At 38.4% G+C, this 26,108-nt stretch overlaps 2 protein-coding genes across 4 annotated transcripts in view; one reads left to right on the top strand and one right to left on the bottom strand.

Annotated features, from left to right (window-relative positions):
- apbb1ip (amyloid beta (A4) precursor protein-binding, family B, member 1 interacting protein) overlaps nucleotides 1-26,108 on the top strand; it is a 40,909-nt gene that overhangs the window by 3,885 nt on the left and 10,916 nt on the right. The window contains exons 2-14 of one of the 2 annotated variants that reach the window (XR_008323766.1): nucleotides 2,539-2,598; nucleotides 3,656-3,743; nucleotides 4,834-5,102; nucleotides 6,425-6,502; nucleotides 8,467-8,626; nucleotides 13,171-13,292; nucleotides 14,192-14,266; nucleotides 14,364-14,507; nucleotides 14,907-15,017; nucleotides 16,748-16,846; nucleotides 16,946-17,069; nucleotides 17,222-17,283; nucleotides 17,873-18,677. Coding sequence is in view for 1 of the 2 variants with exons in the window: in XM_053342569.1 (XP_053198544.1) it covers nucleotides 2,539-2,598; nucleotides 3,656-3,743; nucleotides 4,834-5,102; nucleotides 6,425-6,502; nucleotides 8,467-8,626; nucleotides 13,171-13,292; nucleotides 14,192-14,266; nucleotides 14,364-14,507; nucleotides 14,907-15,017; nucleotides 16,748-16,846; nucleotides 16,946-17,069; nucleotides 17,222-17,283; nucleotides 17,873-18,469 (1,989 nt within the window). In the remaining variant the exon portion in view is untranslated. Of the gene's footprint in view, nucleotides 1-2,538; nucleotides 2,599-3,655; nucleotides 3,744-4,833; nucleotides 5,103-6,424; nucleotides 6,503-8,466; nucleotides 8,627-13,170; nucleotides 13,293-14,191; nucleotides 14,267-14,363; nucleotides 14,508-14,906; nucleotides 15,018-16,747; nucleotides 16,847-16,945; nucleotides 17,070-17,221; nucleotides 17,284-17,872; nucleotides 19,845-26,108 lie in introns of those variants that run through there. The other variant, XM_053342569.1, reaches the window with a different exon arrangement.
- On the bottom strand, nucleotides 19,825-25,851 carry LOC128382574 (protein adenylyltransferase SelO-like). Of its 2 annotated transcripts, XM_053342570.1 has the most exons (20): nucleotides 25,842-25,851; nucleotides 24,835-25,102; nucleotides 24,636-24,754; nucleotides 24,422-24,550; nucleotides 23,763-23,827; nucleotides 23,609-23,665; nucleotides 23,228-23,326; nucleotides 22,744-22,811; nucleotides 22,512-22,599; nucleotides 22,323-22,392; nucleotides 22,128-22,200; nucleotides 21,959-22,042; nucleotides 21,728-21,857; nucleotides 21,504-21,548; nucleotides 21,311-21,392; nucleotides 21,095-21,187; nucleotides 20,545-20,621; nucleotides 20,354-20,397; nucleotides 20,151-20,230; nucleotides 19,825-20,020 (listed from the first exon to the last, which is right to left on the bottom strand). In XM_053342570.1, the coding sequence occupies exons 1-20, from the start codon at nucleotides 25,848-25,850 to the stop codon at nucleotides 19,898-19,900; spliced, it is 1,803 nt and encodes a 600-aa protein (XP_053198545.1). In that variant the 5' UTR covers nucleotide 25,851; the 3' UTR covers nucleotides 19,825-19,897. The 2 variants fall into 2 exon arrangements, with proteins under 2 accessions (XP_053198545.1, XP_053198546.1); XM_053342571.1 differs by lacking the exon at nucleotides 25,842-25,851 and having other exon boundaries at nucleotides 24,835-25,186.

Here is a 26,108-nt window from a genome sequence, read left to right as displayed (position 1 = left end):
CCGCAGAACAAAATGAAGGCTGGAGTGGTTGTTATGCTAACATTTCTGTGAGATCATTTTACTGGTATAGAGCTAAGCCAATGAGATTAGAGGTGTGTGAAAACAGCTATAAAAAATATTTTTCTAGGTTGGTGGTTAACACTGTGTCTAAAAGGAGCAAAAACTGAATAAAAGGTGTGAAGCCACCATGTGTCCAGTTCTGAAATAGTCTATAGCTACCGGAATCTCAACCACACCAAGCCTTTATCTATCCTTAGCTATCTATAATTTTAACTTTAAGACATCCATATTAAACAAAACTCTTGGCATCTTTGACAAAATTAGTAAAGTTGTCAAGGTTAGATGGTGAGCTTACCTGTTCTTACAATTTCAAGATAGCCAAACTAGCTAACTAGCTTCAGAAATCAACATGTCCTAAATGAACAAATACCTGTTTCTTTCATTTTTTTCATATTTTGTTGTAAGCCTGCACCTCCTGAGTACAACAACAAGCTGCAATGTAATCATCTTTGTGCCTTATCATGTGTCTTCACTCACTGTTTGATTATGTATCTCATGGTTGTGTAACCAATCTGTATAAAACACTGATAGATTCGATATAACAAGACGAGAAGTCTAGTGAGCCTGTACGAGCCTGTAGGTGCAGAGATCCTTGAGCTAAATGCTAATATTAGACACAATCACAACAACAAAGCTAACATGTTGATGTTAAGCAGCTATAATGTTTAGCATGGTCATATTAATTTAGCAAGTTAGCAACACAAATTTGGTAATTATCACAAAATGCAAAGCACAGCTGAGGCTGACGGGAATGTCATTTGTTTTGCATGTGTTACAAATCATTCTCTGGGGAACATGAACATCTGCACCAAATTTCATGGCAATCCATCTAAAGGTTTTTGAGACATTTTACTAAAAATACATAAATGTCAACTTTGTGGAGGCATAAGAGAAAATTTAAGGGGCTCACTAAAGTCATTATGAGCTATCCTCTGGGGACCATTAACATCCTATCCAGTAGTTGTCGAAATATTTCAGTCTGGACCAAAGTGGTGAACCAACTGGTGGACGTTTTGATATGGCTAAGAAGTGGGCCAGTGAAATTCAAAAAGAGTGAGCAGAGAGTGAAACTTTAATGTTTATCGGTGAGCTGTCCTCCTAACCGCTGGAGGAGGGTTTGGTGGTTAGAGAGCTCAAGTGGAAACATCAATGACAATTTTGTATGTTTCCTACCCGTTCACTGCACTCACCTCGGACCATCAAAAAGGCCTCAGAGTTATACAGTAGCTTGTATTCAGCACATTAAATTACTGCAATTAACACGTCATCTAACCACCACTGTAACTGTATGAACTCTCATTGACACTTTTACACTACTGGTCATGTCCCACTGTAGGAAAACAGGGACTCTGTTTTGACTGCACATTCTAGCCCATCATAACATTTGCTCTGAGAAATTGAGCTTCAAATAATACACATGTGAGAGACAGCGTACTGTACATAATTACAGACGGGAATCTCCAGTGAATCTTCAGAACCTGTTTTCAGGGAAAATATAGACACCCTCGGCCGTTCCCGAGGCTATTTTTGCAACTTCATTACATCTATGTCTGTGTGCGTGAGTCAACCTTGAGACTTAACCAGCAATTTCCAATAGCACAGCAGAATGTGTAAGTGTGCATACTGTATTCTGCCAATGGTTTCATTTTTTCTTTGAATTCAGCATGTTTCAGAGAATTTTTTTGTGGAAGTGTCAAATCATGCAGAATAGCGTTGCATAGCAATATTTTACTAAAGGAATCAGTGTTTTCTATTATGATGATTAAAATAAGTGTTGTGCATTGTGATTATGTCATTTCAGTGCATTATTTCAACATGTAATGCTCTTTAATTACAGGATTATATGATTTATTGCAATAGTTAGTTGGAGGATCAATGGCTTTAAATAATCTGGATGCATAACATATTTCATTCAGTGTAGCTTTCACAAGCAGCGAGTTAGAAGATGGTATTCATAAATATGTCAGTGCAGTGGTTTTGATTAAAACCACTACAAAGAAAATGAATTTGGGTAAAAAAGAAATACATAAATAAATAAAAGATACCTAAAAGAGAAGTAAAATTGTACTGTTCTGTTTTGGACATGATAGAAAATGCAAAACCCTGATAATGTTGCACTCCTCTGTTCAAGATGTGGAACAAGACATGACAAGTTCTGACACATCACGAATGCATGGAAGTTATGCATATTTTCTTCCTTTGGTCTGTGTTGGAGATGTTTTGCACAATAATGTAGCCCCAGGGTGCATATTACAACTGCACATGTTTCAAAGGGAAGGTCCCCCCCCCAGCCGGCTGTGTCAAATACATGAGTATTCAATGTTTTGCTTCTCCGTGTAAATGGATTAACCTTTACATTCCCCACGACTACCAGATCCAGTCAACGATAATGATGCACACAGTGGTCTAGGGTCTTTGTCACATGTTGAAAACTTTTCACGGTCTGATCTTTGACGCTTCTGTTGTTGTTTCATCCAGATGGACGACATCGACGCTATGTTCAGCGATCTGCTGGGGGAGATGGACCTCCTCACTCAGGTGAGCTCAAGCAGTTGTCATGACAACAATAAGACACATCTCTCCACATCTTTTTAACATTTCTGTTCAGAGAAAGCACATTATGGAATATTCTTATTTATTTTTTGTAGCTTTTAGCAGATTGCAAAAATTAACTTACAGATTGTAGTTGCAGCAATATAACTTTTTTTTAAGACAAATAAATAATAAAATAAAATGTGAGTAAATAATAAAGAGCAGATTTATAATAGCCTGGAGTTGCATTATGGCACAACATGAACATTCACATTTTGGTTTCACTTTGTTTCATTGGCCTAAGAGATTATTTATTATAAGTGGGTGTGATTTTTTTTAATTTAAAAATGATTTTGCCCTAACTTTTAGTCTATAGTGTCATATATATAGTGCATCAGATCCACTTTTTGCTTTTAAATTAAATATATTTGTGAATCAAAAGGGTAACACACACATTTCATGCAGCACACATACACAACCATACATTTTTTCCAGACTGCCTGCGGTTACGTTTTTTCACCATACACCTTTAAATAGAGTTTTTCGACTTTAGAGACAGATGACAAACTCACTAAAAGCCGCCATCGATCACTGAGCCACTCTCGAATGGCAAGAACAACAGACACAGCGGGGGTAGACCCTCTTTGTGGTCATCTAACAACCATAAATTACACTCTCTTTTAGAGGGGAGGTCAAATGGCAAACTCATGAGCCAGCTAGAGATTACACTTTTTTTTCCTTCTTTTTTTTTTTTTGTGAAATGCCCTGCTGATCACTTTGATGTTGTTTTCAGCCCACCAGCCATTTTAAATCTCTTCCATTTCGCCAGGGGGGCTTAATATTACACATAGAAGCCCTGTTAAGTGGAATACTGAAAAACAGATGTAACATTAGATGTGTAAACATTGTACTTTCTTACATAATGTGTGGGGACAGTTTATGTTTCAGGAGACTCCGAATGTGTTGTTGATTAACCCACTGTGCCCCTGGGGGTCCTGTAGTTTGACAGATATTGTATTCATGCTCTTATAAACAAGCTGCCTTGTTCAATTCTTCCCTGCAGAGTCTCGGAGAGGAAATAGGGCCTCCTGAACCTCTCCCCACCACAGACAAGGAAGTAAATTACTCCATCGGCTTCACCGACCTCAATGGTGACTTAACATTTTGTTTTTTTAATGCATGTGGAAATAGTACACAGAACTGGGTGTTACATTTCTACACAGTGACTACAATAATCCAGTTGTGAAAGAACAGGGTATATTGTAAGTTGTAATGTGATGAGGTAGAAAAGAAGCATTCAGTTACTTTGCAGTACTGTATATCTGGCTACTGTTCAAGCTGTAATTTCAGTTGAAGACTAAGGTCACTGTACGAGATAATTACTCACTGGTTGCCTGTGGCTCTTATGGGTTGTAAGACAAGCAGTTATAATGTTAAAGCAAGGTCACGGCATCTGTTTGTCTGCCATTAGCACTCTACTTTAAGTTCCCAGCTTCCCTTTTCATCATCAGGTTTATCCATACAAATGCATGTCTCAAAAGACTTTAGACACCCTTTATAAAGGGTTTATAAGTTGTAAATACTGGCTTTATGAATGGTATTATTCATAATTGAATGTGTGAATATGTCTAAATACCAAACAAATGGTTATACGTCTTAAGGAAGTGTGTACAGTTGTGATGAAACTGTTCAGATTGTATTTTTCTGGTACTGTATATACACACAAATGATGTATTATTTGAAAGTTGCACATGAAATATTCATTCAAGACCGTATACAAACAACTGAACAAATATTTAACCTGCTCTCACTTCTCCAACCAGCCAAGTACCCACTTCTCACTCCACAGTTTTTAGTAGAGTGAGAAGTGTTGAGGGTTGGTCACTCACTACGTCTCTCTCATCTCTGGGCTTCATTGCATTAAAGACTGCATACAGTATAAAGATATACAGTAACCTGTTCAGCCCAGCTCACACTAACTGATACATTACCACCAGCCTTTATTCCTCAGAAAAGACAAGGAAAGATGAATTAGTAATGAAATAGAAGTGTTTGTTGTTATGACCCTGCTTAATGAAAACACAGAGAAACATACTTGTAAAAATGACAGTTCTCAAGGTTTTTTGAAAAAGCACTCATTTCAAAAAATAACAAACAAAATAGTTTGTGCGTTTGTCTTAAATATACATAATACACCTGAGAAAGTATTTTACAAATGAACCTGTTTCCCTCTAACACCAGAGTCACTCAATGAACTGGAAGACACAGACTTGGATGCACTTATGGCTGACTTGGTGGCTGACCTCAATGCGACTGAAGAGAAACTCGCAGCGGGGATAGAAGATCTGAAGGTGATATCGCCGCCCAAGCAAGATTTGCCGCCCCCGCCCACGAGCCACGCTTCCCCGACGTCGCCTGCCAGTAGCACCAGCAGCAATGCTACCACCCCAGCTTCTTCTGCCGCCTCCCCCTTACCACCTCCGCCCCCACAGGGTGCAAAGCCTACAATGGTGGGTCCGCTTCTGTGCAGTGTGTCAGCATGACAAGATAGTAATAGCATCTCTGCAACGACTTTTTGACCTATATGTGCTACTACTGAACTTACGAAGTTAGAGTTTTAATTGAGGGTATGTTTAGGAGAGTGAGAGAGAGAGATTTGATTGATGATTAAATGCCACAATGCTGCAGAAAAGACAGCAGACAAGATAAGTTAAAACTCTGTGCATTGGCAATAATGAGCCAATAATGTCACAGTCTCTTTTATTGGTGGCACGTCTCAGTTCACCACGACTAAGTGCTTTCTGAGCATCAAAATCATCACCAGTTCCCAGCATATACATTTCTCTTGAGCGCTTTTTTGTCTTTGCGGTACTGGGAAGAGTGGTATAGCTCTTACAACAGTTGGACAGTGAGATCATGGTAAAGTGGACGGAGGCATCTGTTACGGTTACAGAGACTCGTGAGGCGAAACAGCCCGAGAGTCTGTCTGGAAAAGATCAAACACACACGGCCATGAGCAGGAAAGAGTAACGGGATCAATACCAAAGGTTGGAGAAAGGGAGGTAAGATGTTGCAGCAGCAGTGGTGGTGGTGGTGGGGTAGGAGAAGGGGAAGGGGGAAGGGGAAGGGGAGGGGAGAAGCCAGACGGGGGTTTATTGCTTTAGCAGGGCTTGTTACCTCATCCTCCTGAGGTAAAAAACACCAGCTGTATTAAGGCAGAGAATGCGTCATTGTTAGGTAGAGGTGTACAAGTTCATTAAAGCGGTGCTGTAGGCAGAATTTTAATACAAGAATGCACCAGATTTATAATCCTAAATCCAAAGAAAATAGTATTCCATCCCAACTAATTGAGATCCAATAGATTGGACGTAATTTCCCAAATGAAATTCTTGAATTGAAACCTGTCCACCCACAGGAAGAGATGAAATCAAACACATTATACCTCCAGAACAGCACTGAAGTGATACATCCACAGAGATGGACTCACTAGTCAGATCTTTGGTTTCTCGCTTTGTACTAAAGTAAAAGTTGAACATTTTGGGAAATATAGTTAGTTGCTGTCTTGCAGATTGATGGTTAAACTGAAGCTACAGCCAATTAGCTCAATTTAGCATTAAGACTGTCTGTAGTTTCATGGATTCACATGAGAGTGATAATCATCTCAACATAAGGCTCTTGGCAAAAATGTCAAATGATACCTTCAAGGTGCTGATATTTAAATTTTATACTATATGTAACTTTAAATCAATAAAACAATAGGGGGATGTATCCCATTCTTACAGCATGAACATCTACTCTACTTTGCCATTCATACCATTGTTTGTAATTTCAGGAGGAAATTGAGGCACAGATGAAGGCGGACAAAATCAAGCTCGCTCTTGAGAAGCTGAAGGAAGCTAAAGTGAAAAAGGTAAGTGGACATTGAACTTGTGTAAAAATCCACCGGCAACAGTAAATCTTTAAAGACATTGTGAAATACAACTACCCGGATGTCACCGTAAAAGACGTAACATTCAAACAAAGCATGCAAGGTTCTTTTCTTCCTTTTCTTTTGGACGCGCCATCTATCACAGTAATGGATCGCTTTCATATAGCCAAGGTACTGCTGGACAGCACCGTTTCCTCTTTGGGTGATATGTGGATACGTTCTCATCTTCAAAGCACTTGCAGAGAAGTACGGACGTGCAGTTGTGCGTGCAAAGCTACCCATCAGGAACTGCAATTTTACACAAACCAAACTAATTTCATGCTTATATTGGGCCATGCTTTTATCACGCTTGATGCTGCCATTACATCTGACAGTCGACTTTTTTTCAGTTTTACTTACGACTCAGCTGAGAAGTCCCATACAGGTCACATATAGGTATGACTGCTTAAATGGTCTGTTGAGGTAATTATAAATTCTTTGGTTCAAAATCAAAAGGAAACCAAAAAAAAAAAAAGACACATTGCAAATCACCATATGTATGAATGCAAAGGATCCACAGACTATGGGCCATTTTCACAGGAACATCTGTCTCTGGGTTGTTAAGCTGAGAGGACTGAGGTGCACCAAGCAAAACTTTCTGTGGTCAGAGGCCCTCGAGTTTCAGATAAGCCCCCTATTTGTGGTGCACATTCTCAACTTTAAGAATATATCTGCATGTGGTGTACCGAAAAATAATGTGGTATCAAGTTACATTTCATTCAACCAACTGCCAAATCCATATTGTTTTGCAGAAACGGTTGAGAATGAGGAACATGCTATCGAACACCCTAAATCCTCTTATGATAGCATCTCTGAAACCCATATTTTTATGACACAAGGCAAGAGACTGGCTGACCTTGGCTCTGTGAAACTCCTCAGCTTCCCAAAGCTGGATTTGTTTCCATATGAGAGGAAGTATGAAGCCATATGAGCCTGTGAGGAAAGCACAAAATTAATCTCAGCCAGGTCAAGGCGAAGAAGGCACTTAGACTCCACAAAGAGATGAATGCAAAGGAGGAACAAATATGAAGGGGGGGGGGGGGGGGGGGTTAAATATGTTCAATAAAGAGATAAACATGCTGATGCTCCAGACAGCTTTGGTAAAGCTAACATTATGAAACAGAAACAAGTATTTACTATATGAAGCCTGTAATTACACTGTCCGACAAACAAGCTGCATGTGCTTCAAGGCTGGATTTGATGTCTCACTCCAGAGACATCTGCTGCCATCCACAACTTTTAACCTCAGTCTGACATGCCGATGACAGAGAAAACTTCATGTTAGGACCAGAGACGCTGGGATAAATGTGCTTATTCCTTACTAAGCTCATTATTAGGATAAGAAATTTGATACCACTTTCATATTTCTCCATTAAATACACATCTATAGCCAGGAGATGGTTCGCTTAGAATGAGGAATAGAAGCAAGGGGAAACAGCTAGCCTTTTAAGCTAATTGCACTTTATATCTTATTTTTAAAATCCATAAAAAACAGAAGTATAAAAATGAAGTTGTGGTTTTAAGAGGGATGTTCTGTTTCCACTCTTAACGAACTTAAGACAGTTCTTCTGCTTTTACATGTGAACGACCCTTAAACTAACATAAATTAGACCACAGACCCCCATTTGATGAGACTTTATGTGTTGTCTTATATTTTGGTAATTGTTAGGTATGGATGGAATGATAGTGAAGAGAAATTATTCCCCTTTTTTTGTCAAGTTAACTAGAGCTAGCTGTAGCTTTATACCATATAATCAATACAGTGTATCAAGCTTCACACATCACTAATTCTCCCCAATCATATCAAACCACTTTAAGCACAACATTTCTCACTGGTTAGAATTTTAACATTTTGTTGCTTATTTGTTGGAGAAATTAAATCAAACTTTTCTGACTTTTCTTAACAGTTGGTGGTGAAGGTGCTGATGAATGACGGCAGCTCCAAGACTCTCATGGTGGACGAGAGGCAGAACGTCAGGGATGTTCTGGACAACATGTTTGAGAAGACTCACTGCGACTGCAATGTGAGCTGGAGCCTGGTTGAGACAAACCACGAGCTTCAACTGGGTGAGTTACCGCATAATATTATCCAATGTATAATATACGACCCCACATTGGCCACCATTTACGACCTATGGTTAATCAATCAACAATCGCCAATCTATTTTAATGCATTGTCATCAGATGATATACCGTAGGGATTCAATCTGTGATGATTTCATGATATATTTGCTTGATTTAAACACCTGGTTTTAAACACCTGCTGACAAGTTAAGTATTTTCAGTCTTTTAGAGCAAGGGAAACAATGTGGTGTACCTTTTACAGCTGCAGTTTAGCATAAATCTTAACTGGGTTGTTAGAATAAGCAACTAACAAAATGTAATTAACAGAAAAATATGTTATTTCTGGGAAACGTAGTGCAAGGAAGGCCACACGTGTAAGCACGAGCTGAGCAGCAAATATGTCAACAAAACCAGCAAAACACAGTGGAGGGGGATTAACGCTTTAGTGACATAATCCTTCTGGGTGTTTTTACTTCAGTTGTCAACCAAACACACACACACACACACGCACACACACACACACAATGTACAGGGTGGTATATTTCATTCAGGCCCAGATGATGGACTGTGTTTTTATTGGCGCAATGGCAGCCACACTGCAGCGAGCTCACAATGAAACATTTATCCAACTCCCATTCATCTCTCTCTCCCTCCTCCTCTCTTCTTTCTTATACTCTCTCTGCTCCTCACACACACAAACACACGTACACACACACACACACACACACACACAGTATAGACAGGTGGGTTTAATTTGCTGTATCGGACACTGTCAGTCATCCTCCCTGTCATGCGGAAATAGAAGCCTTATGATCTCAATCTTCCGTCTGAGCTGTCTGTGCTATATTTACTTCAGCTGCTGGACATCGTTGCCATTGTTACCATCTGTTTTTACTGTTTCCTAACAACTCCATCTGATTATTACGGAGATCATTTATAATTTAACAGAAACAATCTTATATTTCATGATCAGGGAATCGTTTTACTCCGTCGTGAAATTGTTTTAATGAGATACTGGTGGTTAAGTCATTAGCGTCTGTGAGCGAGTCAATATTATTTTGCTTGAAAATCCTGTTCAAGTAATTTTATATTCAGCGACTTAAACAGCAAATACACCAAATTAAAAGATAAGCCTCCAATTATTCTATATTTTTCTTACTGTAAACAAACTCCATGAGAAACCAGCAATGTCTCATACTTTCTAACCTTGTTACCCTGTCTTACGTTCATTTAGTCTGACTAAAGAATGAGAAAATATATAGTTTAACTTTTACAGCTGGGGACTGTAGTTTTAAGCAGATGTTTCTTAAACAAGAGGAAATGGTGCTTTTATTGTGGACTATTTTCAGCCATGGAATGATACACATTTGGAGTGCAAGCGAGTACTTGCAGCTCCTTGGTGTATGTAGGGTTGATTGAAGATAAAGTACAGTGCTTATAGTGCTTATTTTCATTGTAAAGAGCGTGTCACCTACAGTAGTGCAGCAGCGTGGCTCATTGATGTGTTTTTAATGGTTTTTGGACGACAGTGGACCTCTATAATGGTGCAGAGGAATGAGTTAACTGTATATACTGTACAGCTTTGGATACAAAGAGAATACTTGTTCTTGTAAAGAATGGCACAATATATAGTTTAATTTTTTTTACAAAAGGCTCATTAATTTTATAAAACAGCTGGGCACTGTAGCTTTAAGCAAATGTCTCTAAAAAGGGAATGAATGGGGCTTTTTAGTTGGGAAACTGTTTTAATGAGACACTGGTGGTAAAGTCATTAGTGTCTGTGAGTGAGTCAATATTATTTTACTTGAAAATCCTATTCAAGTGATTTTATATATTTAGGGAATTAAGCAGCAGTACACAAAATGAATGGATACGCCATTTTTCTTACTGCAAACAGCTGGATACTGTAGTTTTAAGTAAGCGTGGCTCATTGATGTGTTTTTAATCATTTTTGAGCTCTATAATAGTACAGAGGAATTAGATACAAAACAGCTCCGGATGCACAGAGAATACTTGTTAGTTTGATATATTCATTGGGGTTTTTTCATTTGATTTTGTCGACAATAAGAGGTGATAATTAGTTATCACCAGCCTTATTCTCTCACTCGTTGCTGCAAACACACAGAAAACATTCAGCCTTTTTTTAAATAGCACTGCTAAAAAGTGCTACCAGCTTCTTCCTGTGTTACTAAAATCCAAACTTGAAGCAGTTTTTTTTTTCATAAAGACTCCTAAACATTTGACATGCATATTTGGTTTTATACAAGTACAGTCCATACTGCAGATAAACCCTCTAAAGAAGGTGCGTGTATGCGTATGCTGCCCTGCCAGCTCAAAACAAATGAGGAAATGTGTGTTTCCCTTTAGTCAACACTGTTTATTTTTAACCAAATAATAGCCAGTGTTTAAATTAGCTAAGCACCGTATGACATGATGACTACATATAGCATGGTATCCATACAACATTCTGAATTACTCTATGTAGGTGACTCATGGGCATGGGGGTGGGTGGGCTCTTGTGTCATCTATCTATAAATAGCAGTGTGACAGCTTGACAATGGAAACCATATTCGATATTGTAAATGCCTGTAAACCCCCCCCCACCACCACCACCACCACCACCACCCCCCTCCCCCCCCCCGTGAGCGTATAATGTTCTGACTAAACTACAGCGAGGAGAAGTAGTGTAACATTTATGCCGACCTTTAATCTTTATCAACAAAAAGTCAAGGCCGGTCACGCCCAATAAACACTCACAGAGCTCAACAGTAACACCATCTTCAAACAAATCTTTACTGTTCAATTCAGCCATGTGCTCACCATGCACACTGTTAAGGAGCACCATGTGGTTAATGCAGTTCAAAGGGATTTTTACTCCTAATAACTTACTCCAGCAGCCAAGTCACACCATACATTTAATGATTGTAATAGTCAAACTACAGACTGGAACTGGCTGCAATTTATCTAATGCCTACCTCTGTCTCAGCTGCTAACCTGTAATTGGGGACTGTGGCTAAACTACAGTCAAATGCCCAATATACATGATGGAGATCTACGGCACATTGTGTGTGTGTGTGTGTGTGGGTGGGCAGAGAGGAAGAAGAAGGACATGGAAAGTGCACTTAATGTGTTTTTGAGGTTTTGTGCCATTTAAAAGTCTTTCCAGCAAACAGGGAAGGTTGTATTTTATCGAAACATTTCCTAATTCATTTGAAATAGGTCTAGACAATGGTACAGCTGTGAAGTTGACTTTGAAGCAAGCTCAGCTGATTTCAAGATAGAGCGACATACTGTACATACTGTGGAGCGTTTGTTTTGACATGTTTTATGGTGCAGAGCTAAAAACAGAGGGGACATAAAGGGGTACAAAGTAAGATAGAGGATTATTGTAGATTCTAGTTTAAATCATAAAGCACTGTTGGACTCAGTGTGAGGAAGAGAACTGGAGACAATTTTAACTTTCCAAAGTCAGTCTTGGCATTAGCGTTTGAATGTACTGAGAAATTGATTTTCTATGGCTGATATATATTAGCTGCGTTTGCTGCGAGGAGGAGGAAACCACAATTTTAGGTTGTACTTTACTTGAGTATTTTACATTTTTACTGCTTATCCACTATATTCCCAACACTATCCACACCAGAAAAAAACACACTTATTTGTTTGTTCAAAAGCTTAAAACAATAGTTTTCCAGACAAGAATCCAATTTCATACCAACAGTCAATGTTTGTTTATTTTAACCATGACCACAATCTTTCCAATCATTTCAAATAAAACCAAGTATTTTTATTTGTTTAAACTTGGTGGATCAGAAAAGGCTGTTATGCGTTGTTTTTGTAATGGTCATTTATGTTGGTTTGGCAATAAAAAAAAAACCCCACCTATTTTCTCATGTAAGGATGAGAGAGGCCAATATTACAATTTTTATCCTACTGGATGCGTCTAGTTACTTTTCAGATTTAAAAGAAAATAGTAATGTGACACATATGCATTATTCCCTAACTGTACATAATATAGAACATCAGCATCTATAGTAAAATGCAGCGTACTCATTAATAAACCCCTGAAAAGGCACTTCTTTGTAATGAGTAATTTTACTTTTGATGCATTTTACTGGTAATGTCCTGGAGCTGACGCATTAAAAAGCCCTGTCTCCTACATATCAGCTGTAAAAAAAACACAGAGGGGGAATAAATACCACTTCAAACTTGATGTAGGCAGATTCAAATGGATTAGGAACCAAAAACTGCAATTGGGACTTCCCCACTTTTCATTTGACCCTTTGACAGTCACTTCAAAAAGAATCCCCCCGACCCAGTTCCCAGTAATTTTGATTTTGATCATTGTGGTACTTTTACTTAAAGCGACCATGTCTACAATATGACATTTTTAGAGTATGGCACCTTTATGAAACTTGAACTGTGTATTTTTAACTGGTTTGTCTCTTTAAAAATACTTCTTTTTTTTTAAACTTTAAAAATATACACATAGTGGCTTTAATATGTCTTCCACATCTGTTTGCTGACAAGTTTGCTTCCTTTTGTAACAGAGCGGACATTTGAAGACCATGAAAACCTTGTGGATCTCCTCTCAGCGTGGACAAGGGACAGCGAGAACAAAGTCCTCTTTCAAGAGAGGAAAGAAAAATTTGAGGTTTTCATAAACCCACAGGTTAGTCATCGTTATAAAGTGACACAGATTGGCTTTATCTCTCTAAACCGAGTGATCAGAGACAATGTGCGTACAATGTGCATCTCAAAAGTCCAACCGTGGCTATCTAATTAATATTAACCTTGGTTTGTGCAAATCTATCTCCACATTGTTTCAGCTGAGCACCATCTGGCTGTTTCCGCTGATGAATTGTTGTCTGAATTATGACTTTCCTCCATGCAGGATGACCTCTTACATTCATGTCTCCACTGTAATATATCAGACAAAACAGCTTCAGGCAAAATACACTGAGATCTTGGCATGTTTGTTGATATAATGGGACCCCCTTTATAATCTCAGTCAATTTAATGGATTCGGTCTGTTGGCAGAGACAAATAGCCGTGTTGGAAAACTGGTGAGATATTCTCATAATTTAAAGTACTCCATCATGTCCCCCGTGTCCCCCCGACACCAACAAAAGAGAGATCTGTTTTATACAATATGTCTCTATCAATTTACAGTTTCAACTTCTGACACAAGCTACCAAAATAGAAATCCCCCTGTGGACTTCCTCTTATCATAATATAAACACAGCCTGAGACTATGATATGAAATGAAATTAGCACAGTCACACACCAATGAACTGGCTCAAAAGTTTTTGAAAACTGATAATGATTATTGACCAATGTTTTGGTCAGATATTTAATATGTTAAAAGTTGACTTTTCTTTCCTAAAAGTAAAGTATTCAGGGATTTACTTTTGACCACATGAAGCAACGTCTGAGGCTACGTTAAGATCAAATCACTCCACTGAATATCAGGATTATCATGCATATTTGAGGAACTGGATATATTCCCAAATGGCTAAACAATGTGCAATTATAACATGATCCTTATTGTACTTTGTTTTATTCCTGCAGATCTTTTATCTATGGAAAAAGGATAAGGCAGCTCTGAAAGAAATAAAGGACAAAGACAAAGAGCTTTTAATAAAGGTAAATAAATTCATTCATACGCATGAACTCATAAGTGAAATATTTTCTTGAAAGTGACACTCTCCTGACCCCTTTCATCCCTTCTTCACCTCCGCAGGAGAACTTCTGCGGGACTTCCATCATCGTGCCTGATCTTGAGGGGGTGCTGTACCTCAAAGAGGACGGCAAAAAGTCGTGGAAGCAGCGGCTCTTCCAGCTGAGGGCCTCAGGAATTTACTACGTGCCCAAAGGGAAGACCAAGGTCAGGGGTCAAAACAGAACATCATTTGTGGCAAAGGCCAGACAATAAACAAACATACAACACCTATTACTCAGTCGTAAAAATGAAAATCCAGCAGATAATGACTTTTTTTATTTGCAATGTCAAGTAATGAGATTTAAGGTCTTGTATATTAGACTCTTTGCTTTATCAACCCCATTCTTGTTTTATGCATCACTGAACATAACTAGAGCTTTTACTCCCAGATGAATACCTGCAGCTTATTCACTGCATCCCTGTATATCTTACATCTCTTGGCAGCTCTTCCTCCCAAACATACCATTCATAGAGTACATTATGGTCTACTGTTGTGCAGCACAGCATGGAATAGATAAACAGACTTGTGTATAAAAAAATAATAATGTTTTAATTTCTTCTCAGTCATCCCGTGATCTCGTCTGCTTTGTCCAACTTGACAACTTAAATGTCTACCACGCCAAAGACTTGAAGACCAAATACAAAGCCCCTACTGACTTCTGCTTTGTTCTGAAGGTAAGTTGGTTCACTTAGTTAGAATTTATTACCTATTCATCTGAATCTGCCTCAAATCCCCATACTTTCATCATGGAAGTATTATTAGAGAAGCTGCAACTTCCCCTCATTGTGACATTTAAGAAATTATTTATAATATCACTGAGCCGTTTGACCAGTTGGTGTACAGCATATCAGTCGTATGGTACATAAGATGTTTATACAGTTTCGACTCCTGCGTGGTGAGTTCTATGACCGTTATGGTCAGCTTTGCAGCTGCTTGCTATGCTGCAAATACGAAAAGCAATAAATAGTTTCATTTGAAGAAGCGAGACAGCATGGCTTTATTTAATTCCTCTAAAAAATGAAACGAGAATACTTTTTAAACAGTTCCTAATTCGCGTAAAAGAAATTGAAACAGTCATGCATTTCATTAAGAAGTACTTTCCAATCTGAGAACAAGATGGGGGGGACCTACTGTACCCATTAAAAGCCAAGAAGTGCTGACGGAAATGAAAAAAGCAAGAACTAGATGAGTTAGTGGTCAGTCTTAAAGGGATATGAAAGTCGACTTTCTCCCCCATCCCCCATCTTGTCTGGGAAACACTAGAATCAGCAGATACCATTAGACTAGATGTTGAGGATCAAAGCAAAAAAGAGCTTAGAGAGGCAAAGAAACAGAATTACCTTCCAGTAAAAGAGAGTCTTCAAGGTTCGAGCTGAAGGGAGGAGGCTATAAGGTGCTGCTTGGCCAAGGGCAAAGGGAAAATGACCTGTCAGAGTGGACATTTTTGAAAGTCTAGCCAGATTTCATGTCATCTTTTATCTTTGTTGGTATTTGTAAAGCTCAATAAAAGCTGCTTTATTTGTGATGGATGGTGATGAAGATGATGTGATGGTAAATGAAGCTGTCAGAGTGTTCAATTAGGGTGTGTGCTGTTAAATCTGAGGTGGTGTTTACAGACCGCCAAAATAGCAGCTATTAAAGGACATAAGCAAAAACTATTTATGGTTAGATATTTAGAGAAGCTGCCTCAGGTTATCTCCATACCATCACCATTATGCACAACTGATACCATGACAACTGGTTTAATTTTTAACTTCCTCTTCAAGGGGGAAAACAACTGACTCTGGAGTTTATATTAGAAATATACAGTAAGCACTGCACAGCAAATGTCTTTGTAATGTATAAGTGAGAGTATATTTCCAAGTATACCAGAAGACTATTTTAGCATGACATTCAAGCATCTGACTGCTCCTCTTACAAGATTACTTTAACACTCTCTCTAGATTGACTCTGCCCCCTTGTGGTATCCTTTAATACATAACCAAATGTTCCACTGCAGAATACTGAATCATCCCAATCACTCAATGAGTCAAGAGATACTACTGAAATAAAGTAGTGTCAGGGTGGACGGAAATGAAGAGGTCAACGTGACTCATGTCTCTCTAGAGGATGCAGTTGGGTGTGTTTAAGTCTGTTGCTGCCCCAGAAAACAGCTTATTACACATTAAATGGAAGATATGTTGAAAGGCGAGGTTGTAATCTGTTACAGTGTTGGAGTTACAAAGTTTTTAGCAGTAGAGACTCTTGAAATAATGAGAGGATTTGTGTAAATGTAATATTTTGTCAAGCAAACTAAAAACTAAAAGGAATACTAAATGTTGTTCTTTGCGTACTATCCAAACGAGCACTTCTTAAGAGTATTAAACCAACTTAACCATGCTTATTGTGTGTATTCGTCTCCCAGCATCCTCAAATCCAGAAGGATTCTCAGTATATCAAGTACATGTGCTGTGATGATGCCTGGTCCAAGAAACTTTGGATCACTGGAATACGCATTGCAAAGGTAAATTTGAGCAATTTAAACAATTTAACGATAAGCTATCATTTCCATTAAACCAGAACATACAATATAAACTCTGTGGTGTGTATCTTACACCTCCAGTATGGCGTGTCGCTGTATGACAACTTTAAAACAGCCGAGAAGAAGGCTGCCGTCAACTCTGCGTGGACGAACCGCAGCACTCCATCCAGCTCCAATCCATCAACACCCTCACCCACTATCAAAGGTAGCAGAGCACACAATCTCCCCTTCACTGAGTCCTTCATTGATTATGTGACAGCAAACTGACAGTATGAAACAAGCCAGATGTAGTGATGTGAGAAGAAACTTTTTCACTGTACAGTATGTTCACTCATGGTGTTTCTTCTTGTGTCGCAGCCAAAACACCAAGCCAGGCCAATGGGCACGCTACAAAACCCCAACCAAGACCTGATTCTAAGGTAGGGATCTGTTTGGGATCTGGTGATTATGAGATAAAGGTTTAGGTTGGTTAATGTAAGGACAAACATCACAAGTTCTCATGGCCTAAGATGTCATCTTACTATCTCTGGAAATGGATTCAGTTCATGATCATATGCAATAGATAAAACTACAAATCCTCAAACTCAACAATTAATTTGTTGATTGATTGTTTTAAATTAATTGATTAATAGCTTAGTCTACTGTTAGGTAGTAGTGAAAAGGGCCCAAGCAGTCCAAAGTCTAAGATTTTTGATGACTTAAAACAGAAAAAAGCAGCTGAATTAGCAGCACATTTAGATTTATGGAAATTTATGGAAACATATCTTTTATGTTTTGTTTTGATTATTATTGTACATGCACTAAGTTGGTGGACTCAACAGACAGATATCTGTTGTATCATGGGAAATGTAGGCACCAGCATTTTTGGAGCTCTTCCAGTCTAAAAGTCAGGATATCTCAGTCTGTGCTGCTTCGATTATGATCGATTTGGTTAAAATAAACTGTAAAACTGTAAAACGTCCGCATCCTATTCTTCTTGCATCATAATATCATATTCTGTCTTCCTAGGACTTTGGAAATTTACCGCCTCCACCACCAATGACCGAAGTCCTCCCCCCACCACCTCCAGACCCAGCCTTCCCTCCTCCACCATCTCCTTTGTTTGCCAAGAGTTCCTCAAAACCTTCGCCTCCCCAGCGACAACTGCCAACCAACTTCCCTCCACCTCCATCTGCAATGGACAACCTCCCTCCTCCGCCGCCACTCCCATCCATGGACGACAGCTCAGAGGCTCCACCAGACTTCCTCCCTCCCCCTCCTCCGGCGGCTAGCTTTGGTTCTCTGCCACCACCTCCACCTAGTTTTGGCAGCATGGACCAGTCTCTGCCTCCTCCACCACCAGATCCAGAGATCTTACCACCGCCTCCATCTCAGCCAGTATTTATAGGGGCTGGAGCACCTCCTCCACCTCCGCCACCTCCTCCGCCTCCTGCTGCGCCCCCAAAAGCAGCATTGCGGCCTACTGGGTCAGTGAAGAAGATCCCTCCTGCTCCGCCAAAGAGGACTACACCAATGCAAGGAGAGGGAGGGGGAGGAGGAGGAGACGGTGGAGACTTCATGTCAGAACTGATGCTTGCCATGCGGAAGAAGCGCAGCGATAATTAGCCTGAAGAGGGTATTATCTGGAAATAAAAATACCACTAACTGTGGCTGAACAAAGACCAATTTAACCTTTAATCAGCCTCTCTGTGATCCTTTGTAAAAAAAAAAAAAAAAATCATATCAGCTCATCTTTTCTTGCACGTCTTCAAGCTGAAACTAGAAGTCTGCTTATTTACACCAAATGTTTCTCGAATCAAGTCAAAGGTTGATTGTCTTTGGGACCGAAGAGAAGTCCCCTTCCACTCAAGGGTATTTTTACCTACTATTGGGCGTCACCTGGATGTTCTTCTTCTAGTGACTTATGTGCACTAGAAGGATGTTGCTTCATTGTGGAAGTTTCTCTGCATCCAACTTGTTTGGAGCCAATAGGCCGCCTACACTAGTGTGATGTGGAAGTCTTCAGTGCACAGGCGCTGAGAATTGACGTGTAAAACATTGTCGATCCAACGATTGAACTTCTGAAACTATTTGCATACAGATGTAATTTCAATATTGTCTAACCAGCCAAATGATGGTTTGGAACATTTATTATTCTTAGCAGAATATTTGTCTTTTATGTTTTAAAACATGTCCGGTGGGGCTTCAAAGAAACTGTTATACATAGTCACTGGTGTCTGTAAGTTTGCTACTGATATAAAAAACATGAGGTAATTTTTTTGTAAAGAAAATACAATGTTGTCATATTGTACTCTTGAGATTTGTAAATATGTCACAATTTTGCTTGGATGGATGTAAATACTTTGTTAAGTGTTTACAGGGAATAGGCCTATAGAGCACACCCAATTGTAGTAGTTATAAAATGGCTGTTACATAAATAAATCCTGGTGGTATGAGAAATGCATGAAATGAACATAATGTCTTCAAAGATTCAATTACTGGGTCTACTTTCTTCTGTCACTGTGTTAGAGCCTGCTGGCATTGACTGCTTTAAACACATGTTACGAGACCGTCTGAAAGCCACATCCTCCCGTAATCAATTAACATAACGCCTCATAAATCCTATAAAACGCCCAGAAATGTAAAAAGCACTGGAGCTGGTTTCCATTTACTGGTTCTGGTGTGTGTATATGTGGAGTTTGGGAGACACCGGAAGACATGTGATGAGGTGGAATGTCTGGATCGAAGCAACACAAAGCAACTTCATCTTTGTCTTTATTCTGCATTAATCTGCAATTACAACATGTACAGATGTATTTTCAAATGTAAAACTGTCAAAATACAATTTTATGAGCAAACTACAATTAAATTTGAATATTTCTGTGGCCATGAGAACTGCATCTTAAAGCAGACGTTCGTTGTATTTATGTCAACCACAACCTTGACAATTTGGACAAAATATATTCCACCAACATGACAGAATATGACCAAAAAGGAAAATGAAAAAATATCACTAAAGTTAGGTTGAAATTCTTCATCTTAGCATCTAGCTACTCATGAAGAACAGCTGACCTTTAACCTCTTAGCCCACAGTGGAGGTCTTGCTGCATAGCCCGCCTCCTCTGCAGTCTTTTGTGTAACAAAGGGGAATGAAAGTACACGGTGCATCTGCTCCACCTAGTGGGCAAAACATGGATGACACCAATTTAAATACAAACAACTGAAGTATACTGGGATATTGCTTTGGTTTGAGATCAGTTAAAATTTTAATATAAGTTAAGATATCAGTTATTGACCAAATACAAACCTCTGAAAAATCATTCATCTCAGTTTTCCTTATAGCAGACTCCGCCATCCAGTTCCTCAGCACATATCTAGGGTTCACAGCTGCAGGATATTTTACGCAATCAGATGAGCTTCCTGTTTCTCTTACATTACAACATTTTAATATTTTGTAATTTGTATCCAAGATATTTAAAAAGTACAACTGTTATGGTTGAATTGGCTTACTTTTCATCCTGTCTTGACGATCTGCATCGTTATCATTTGGTTGCCTGAACATAACAAAAAAAATCATTATTGCACACAAATGGAAGTGAGGGAGTATATCAAATGTTTTCAAGCACCAAAAATTGTGACAAATTAGACAAATTGTGTTAACTTGAGTGAGGTCTGACATTACATCTTACATCTGTGCTTACCTGCTGAGCCGCAGCAGGTACATATTGAGCCAATCAGAGAAGTGCTTGTGTGATGACAAGTCTTCAAGAGCCCACATCTAATACAAAACAAATACAAATAGAAACCTGAAGGATGCCTCGAAATAAAAAAATGAACCTCTGAATAGCTACTCTGGTTCAACATGTTATTTTCTTCAATACTAACAATAAAACACTAATTCACTATTTAATAGGGCTGGAACCAACAATTATTTTATTGATTAATCTAATCTTATTGGTCAAGAAAACATCAAACATCCTGGAGTCCAAGGTGACATCCTATAAGAATGTCTTAATTTAAGCAACCATATCAATCCGAATATTGTAAAACCAAGAAAAGCCACAAAGTCAAACATTTGAGGGCCTTACCAGTGAATGCTTGGTGTTTTTTCTTGTAAAATTACTTAAATGATTGACTTAATACTTAATACAAGACAGAGGATGTCACAGTATATTGGCAGATGATCCCTTTGAGATAGAGAGAAAATATTAAAACAGTTGTCTTCTTAAAAACCAGATGCTGTAGCTCTACCTTCGTGAAGTCCCTGTTGTGAAGCTGCTCGGCTGAAGCTTCACTAAGTTGCCTGAATGTCATGGTGAAATCAGACTGTGTGTCCTCCATCATCTGAGGAAACAAGCCCGCCATCGTTTATCCATGTAAGACAGTAATACAAGTATAATATGAGCACAGCCCCTAAAATTAGACTGATTTAATAGAGCATGCAACTCAGATTTGTAAATGACTTGCCTTAAGCAGGAAAGCAATGAGATAGCCATCATTCTCCTCCTCATCAAGGAGCCCCAGTTTTGCTTTAAATATCTGGTGAATCCTGAAATAGATACAAGAATACGATTAGAAAACAACACATTATCATTACTATCATGGTTTAAATGAAGCATGAGAGAGAGAAAGTCAGACCAACATTTCAAATGGAACTTACCTCATCTGGTAAATATCAACATATCCCTTCAAAATGATTTTAGCCCTGAAAATGGACAAGAGGTGAACAGTTATACTTTCAAAGGTTGATTGCTGACCAGTATTGCAGGCCTTGAGAATAAGTCTAGTTCTGTAAGTATCATTGCGGTTTCCTTGGGGACCAACAGAAATCAATACAGGTCACCTAAAACACCTTTAAAACAAACAGATATCTGGTGTTCTTACTCTCTCTGCTGTTTATTAGAAAGCACAGGACTAAGAGCCCCCAGGAGTTTCTCCAGGTTGAACAGTCCGACATTGGCCTGAGCTCCTATGCTGTATCTTCCCTCATCGTCTGACGTGTTCGGGACAAAATCTGCAAGAGTTTGCAAGTTTAAAACAGCAGTATGCCACCTGACAGAAATAGGACATTCAGTTTTTTTACGTCAGCTCAGACATGCATCGTTGCACACATACTGGGGTCGTACGACTCCATGAAGCCAAAAGGTCCATAGTCGATGGTGATGGACAGGAGACTGAAGTTGTCTGTGTTGCACACACCTGTCAGAATGAAAATAACTAAATAAATACCAGTGGATGTGCATGCTGTGTGATTCAATATTCAGGCAAAACAGGATCTTCTTACCATGTGTAAACCCAACTGACATCCACTGAGCAATTAGATGTGCTGTTTCATTTACGACTGTAGTGTATAACACCTGGAAACATGAAAACATGCCACATTACAAACTATGAAACAATAAGGAAAGTATGATGTACAGAATAAACCATATAGTTGATTCTTCTATACAGAAACAACATCAAGTTCAACATAACTTACCAAATATTTATCTGGGTCATTTGAATTGATGGAAGGAAAATGTTCATCGATCACGAAGTTCAACAGCTTTCTAAAATCAACAGGACAACAAATTTATGTTACATGGTGTAGCATATTCAATGCAGTAGAAAGCCAGATAATTGAAATGAGTGATATTATTAAAAAAAAAACTCATCAGATTTATCTCACCTCAGAAGATCGATCTCTCCACTATGAGACAAAATTTCTAATGATCCAATCCGAAGCCATGATTTAGCTAGACGGAGTACAACAGCTCCTGAGGATAAAGCATAAAGAAGTAATATTGAGGATATAATGAATGGGAAAAATCATGTAAAATAGCTGTGTGTAATTATACATTTAAAAGCAAATAAGTTTAATCTGTTTTGATGTATTTTTGCATGAGTTTGCTGTACTTTACCTCTCTCTGTCTTCACATTGCCATTGTAGAATTGATCCCTAAACACCGGCTCCTCACTTACAATAAGACTGAAATAAATCAAGTGATTATCAGGTTAACAACACACATACACAAGGTCAAAGGAAATCATACACCTTCTTCCTGTGTTATAATTCCTTCCAAAACATTTCAACCATGTCATTGGTGTTAAACACAATAACACACCTGCCAAATACTCAAAGTATGTAGTTTAAGGTAACAAATTCCAGGTATATCTTCTCATGAACCCCCGTCAACTAAATTAATGTTGCACCCAATGTTAATTCTAAATTTTAAACATATTTCATATTGCCCAGAAAACTGCCCATATTATACCAGTTAGACTAAAAAACAACATTTATGCATGACATCCTCATCATCAGATCCTTGAACAGATAGAATCTTTAAACAGATGATATTTATTCAGACAGCAGATTTTATCTCCCTTCGTCACTGTCACTCTCACCTGGCGGCCCTGCTGGTGGGAACACCCAAGAAATGCATCGCCTCACTGCACAGAAATTCTCTGACAGACGAGCGGATCACGGCTCGACCGTCTCCTGACCTGTAGTGAAATGTTCAAATTCATGCAGAAATAAGATGAGTTCAGGATAAATAGATGATGGTTACCTCTGCTTGTTTTTTCGTGACAAATCATCTGTTTCTAAAAGAAAAAAAGGATGTTTAAACCCAGCCATAATCCTGCAAATCATCTATAATCTATAATATAAATAAGATATATTAAAGAAAAAGAGCCACTGACTTGCCTCTGATGCAGGCCAGGATGTAACACCATACAAACTGATAATGCAACAAAGAAGAAAAGGAGGAAACACAACCAACATACCTTGAATATGGTGTTTTTCCAGAGCCTTTAAGCTGCAGTTCCCATATTTCTCCTTTCCTAAGAAACAATACATTTCATACAGAACTTAAGTTTTGGGCTTTAACTGGAATGGTACTTTAAATATGTGAGAAGCCACATCCCAAAAAACTCTCACCTGTTGATATACTGACCGAGGGAATGTGCTCGACCATCACCCAGCTGACCTGCCCAGTAGCCAAACTATCATAGAAGCAGATGGAAAAATAAATTCATAATTCAATTTCAGTGTGACCAGATGTGGCCAAATCTTATCGCAGATGTGCACATGTATTGTTAGAAATTAATTTTCAGTTTTTCTAGACTTGGTTCTGAGCTAATTTACACCTCAAATGATGGAAAATCTCTTGGGGTTGCACTATAATTGTCTCTGGTCAAAAATAGCATCTAGTGAAGTGATTTGATTAAAAAAACCTGTATGACAATCCAGGTATTTTTAGAGATAAGATATTAAGTTACAGCTCAGTTCATCTTTGGACATATGATGGAAACATGATTTTTTTCCCATATTTAACTATAATGTAATTTTAAAAATACACAAATACAGTTTTTGAATAAAAAAAATGTTTTAACCTATTTGAATGAATTAAATTAAAATGTATTATTTTCTCTGCTCTCTTTTTATTCCTAGTTTTATTTCTTCTGTTCTGCTTTGTTTTCCTCTGTGTGGATCAACCTGCTATACAGCCTACTGTAAATAAAGCTGAGTTGGGTTAAACTGCTCTACAGGGTTATATATTAAAAGTGTAAGCCAGTAAGAGATAAAACCAACACTACCTGATGACCCCCATATCTGTGTGCAAGAGGTATTGATCCTGGTAGCAGTCTGCCACCACTGGCATAATGCAGGAAATCATCAGACTGGGTCACAGCTATGTCCAAATCTAAGATCCCCTCAATGACATCCTGTTGAGGCAAATCAAAAAATAAATGAATTCTTTGTGGTATTAAGTTAAAGAAAACTCTGATGCTGATAATATTGTTACATCACCTTAGAAACTGCTGCTAGTTTTAATGGGCCTTTCAGTGAAGTTGGAATGGATTTGGAGAATATGCAGTTCTTCACAGTCCGAACAAAATTGCCATCAACCTCATCGATTGGAAAAGCATCTGCAGAAAGTTACATAAAGGTGATGACAACATCAAATGATGCTTTATTATTACACTGACTTCTATCTATATATTTTTACCGATGAGCTTCTTGCAGGAGACTGTAAATTGGTCCAGGTGCTGTATAAGGTTTGCAGCACTCATGTTCCACCTGGATTTGAATGTGTGTAGGGACTGCTGGGTGTTTGATGCTATGTTATCATGACTGTTACAATCAGGGTCGGTAGTTTGGCAGAAATCCAGGGCATACACGGGTGTGAAGCTTGATGCTGACACCAAAGCGAAGACTAATACTTTATAGATGCTCCACATTTCCACAAACAGAGCAGCTGCTTCCAATGTATCTGACTTCGTAGACAGCGATGTAGTTGTAGATTGAAAAAACAGGGGCCAACTATGACTTACAGATCATCATAATCATAATGTATATAGCAGAAGAGGTACCCTAATTCTTCAGTTGTATAAATTTGTAACAGTGTAAAAATACTCCACTACAAGTAAAAGTCCAGCACTCTAAAAGCATCAGCAGCAAGATGTAAAGTATCAAAATTAATGTAACGAGTATGCAAAAAGGTCAATGTGACTTTATATATACATATATTTATGTATATTATGAATGAATAAAACATCAAATTATTTCTTGTAAGCTGATGTAATTTATAACAGTTTACTGCAAAGGACCTATGAAATGTGCATGCAAATTTACAATCAAATTCACTTAATTGTTTTCCTCTTATAACATACAGCCATCAGTATGAATACTTTATCAATTACACTTTAATTATGCTTCATTTTTCCAGAAGAAGTTTTCAACTAATAATTAAACTAATATGAATAAAACCCAGCCTATATTGTAAGCTATAACCCCGTAAGTAAGTAAAGGTAATTTAAGCAGGTTTATATGACATAACAACCCATAATAACCCAGATAATTAAGCTGTTATGAAACTACCTCTTACATTAGCTCTAGTTAGCTTTAGTTTTCTCCTAAACTTAGATTGTAGCTTTAGTATTTTTCCTGTAGACCTGCAAGAAGACACGCTATATCTTCGGGTTAAACATAAAAAAACAACCATAGTTACACAACCAATGTCATTTTAAAGGTTTTCCAGCATGTCTCTCGTCAATAACTGCCTTCAACCCCAACAAGCAGACTTCCGGTTCCGTTCAAATATATATGTAACCTGTCCCATCGCGATATTATCTATTCCTAGGACGGTGCAGGTATGACCCGCCCTCCTCGGCCTATGATTGGTTAATATGGTGTTCTTAATTTAATTCGAACCAATCGTTACTCCCCATGCCCAAACCTGACCTACGAAGAGAACGGATGCTAGCCAATCAGGAGGCAGAG

This window comes from Scomber japonicus, chromosome 21, assembly GCF_027409825.1.
Source record: "Scomber japonicus isolate fScoJap1 chromosome 21, fScoJap1.pri, whole genome shotgun sequence".
NCBI lineage: Eukaryota > Metazoa > Chordata > Actinopteri > Scombriformes > Scombridae > Scomber > Scomber japonicus.
Note: the sequence above shows the minus strand (reverse complement) of the source record. Positions and strands in the feature narration are given on the sequence as shown.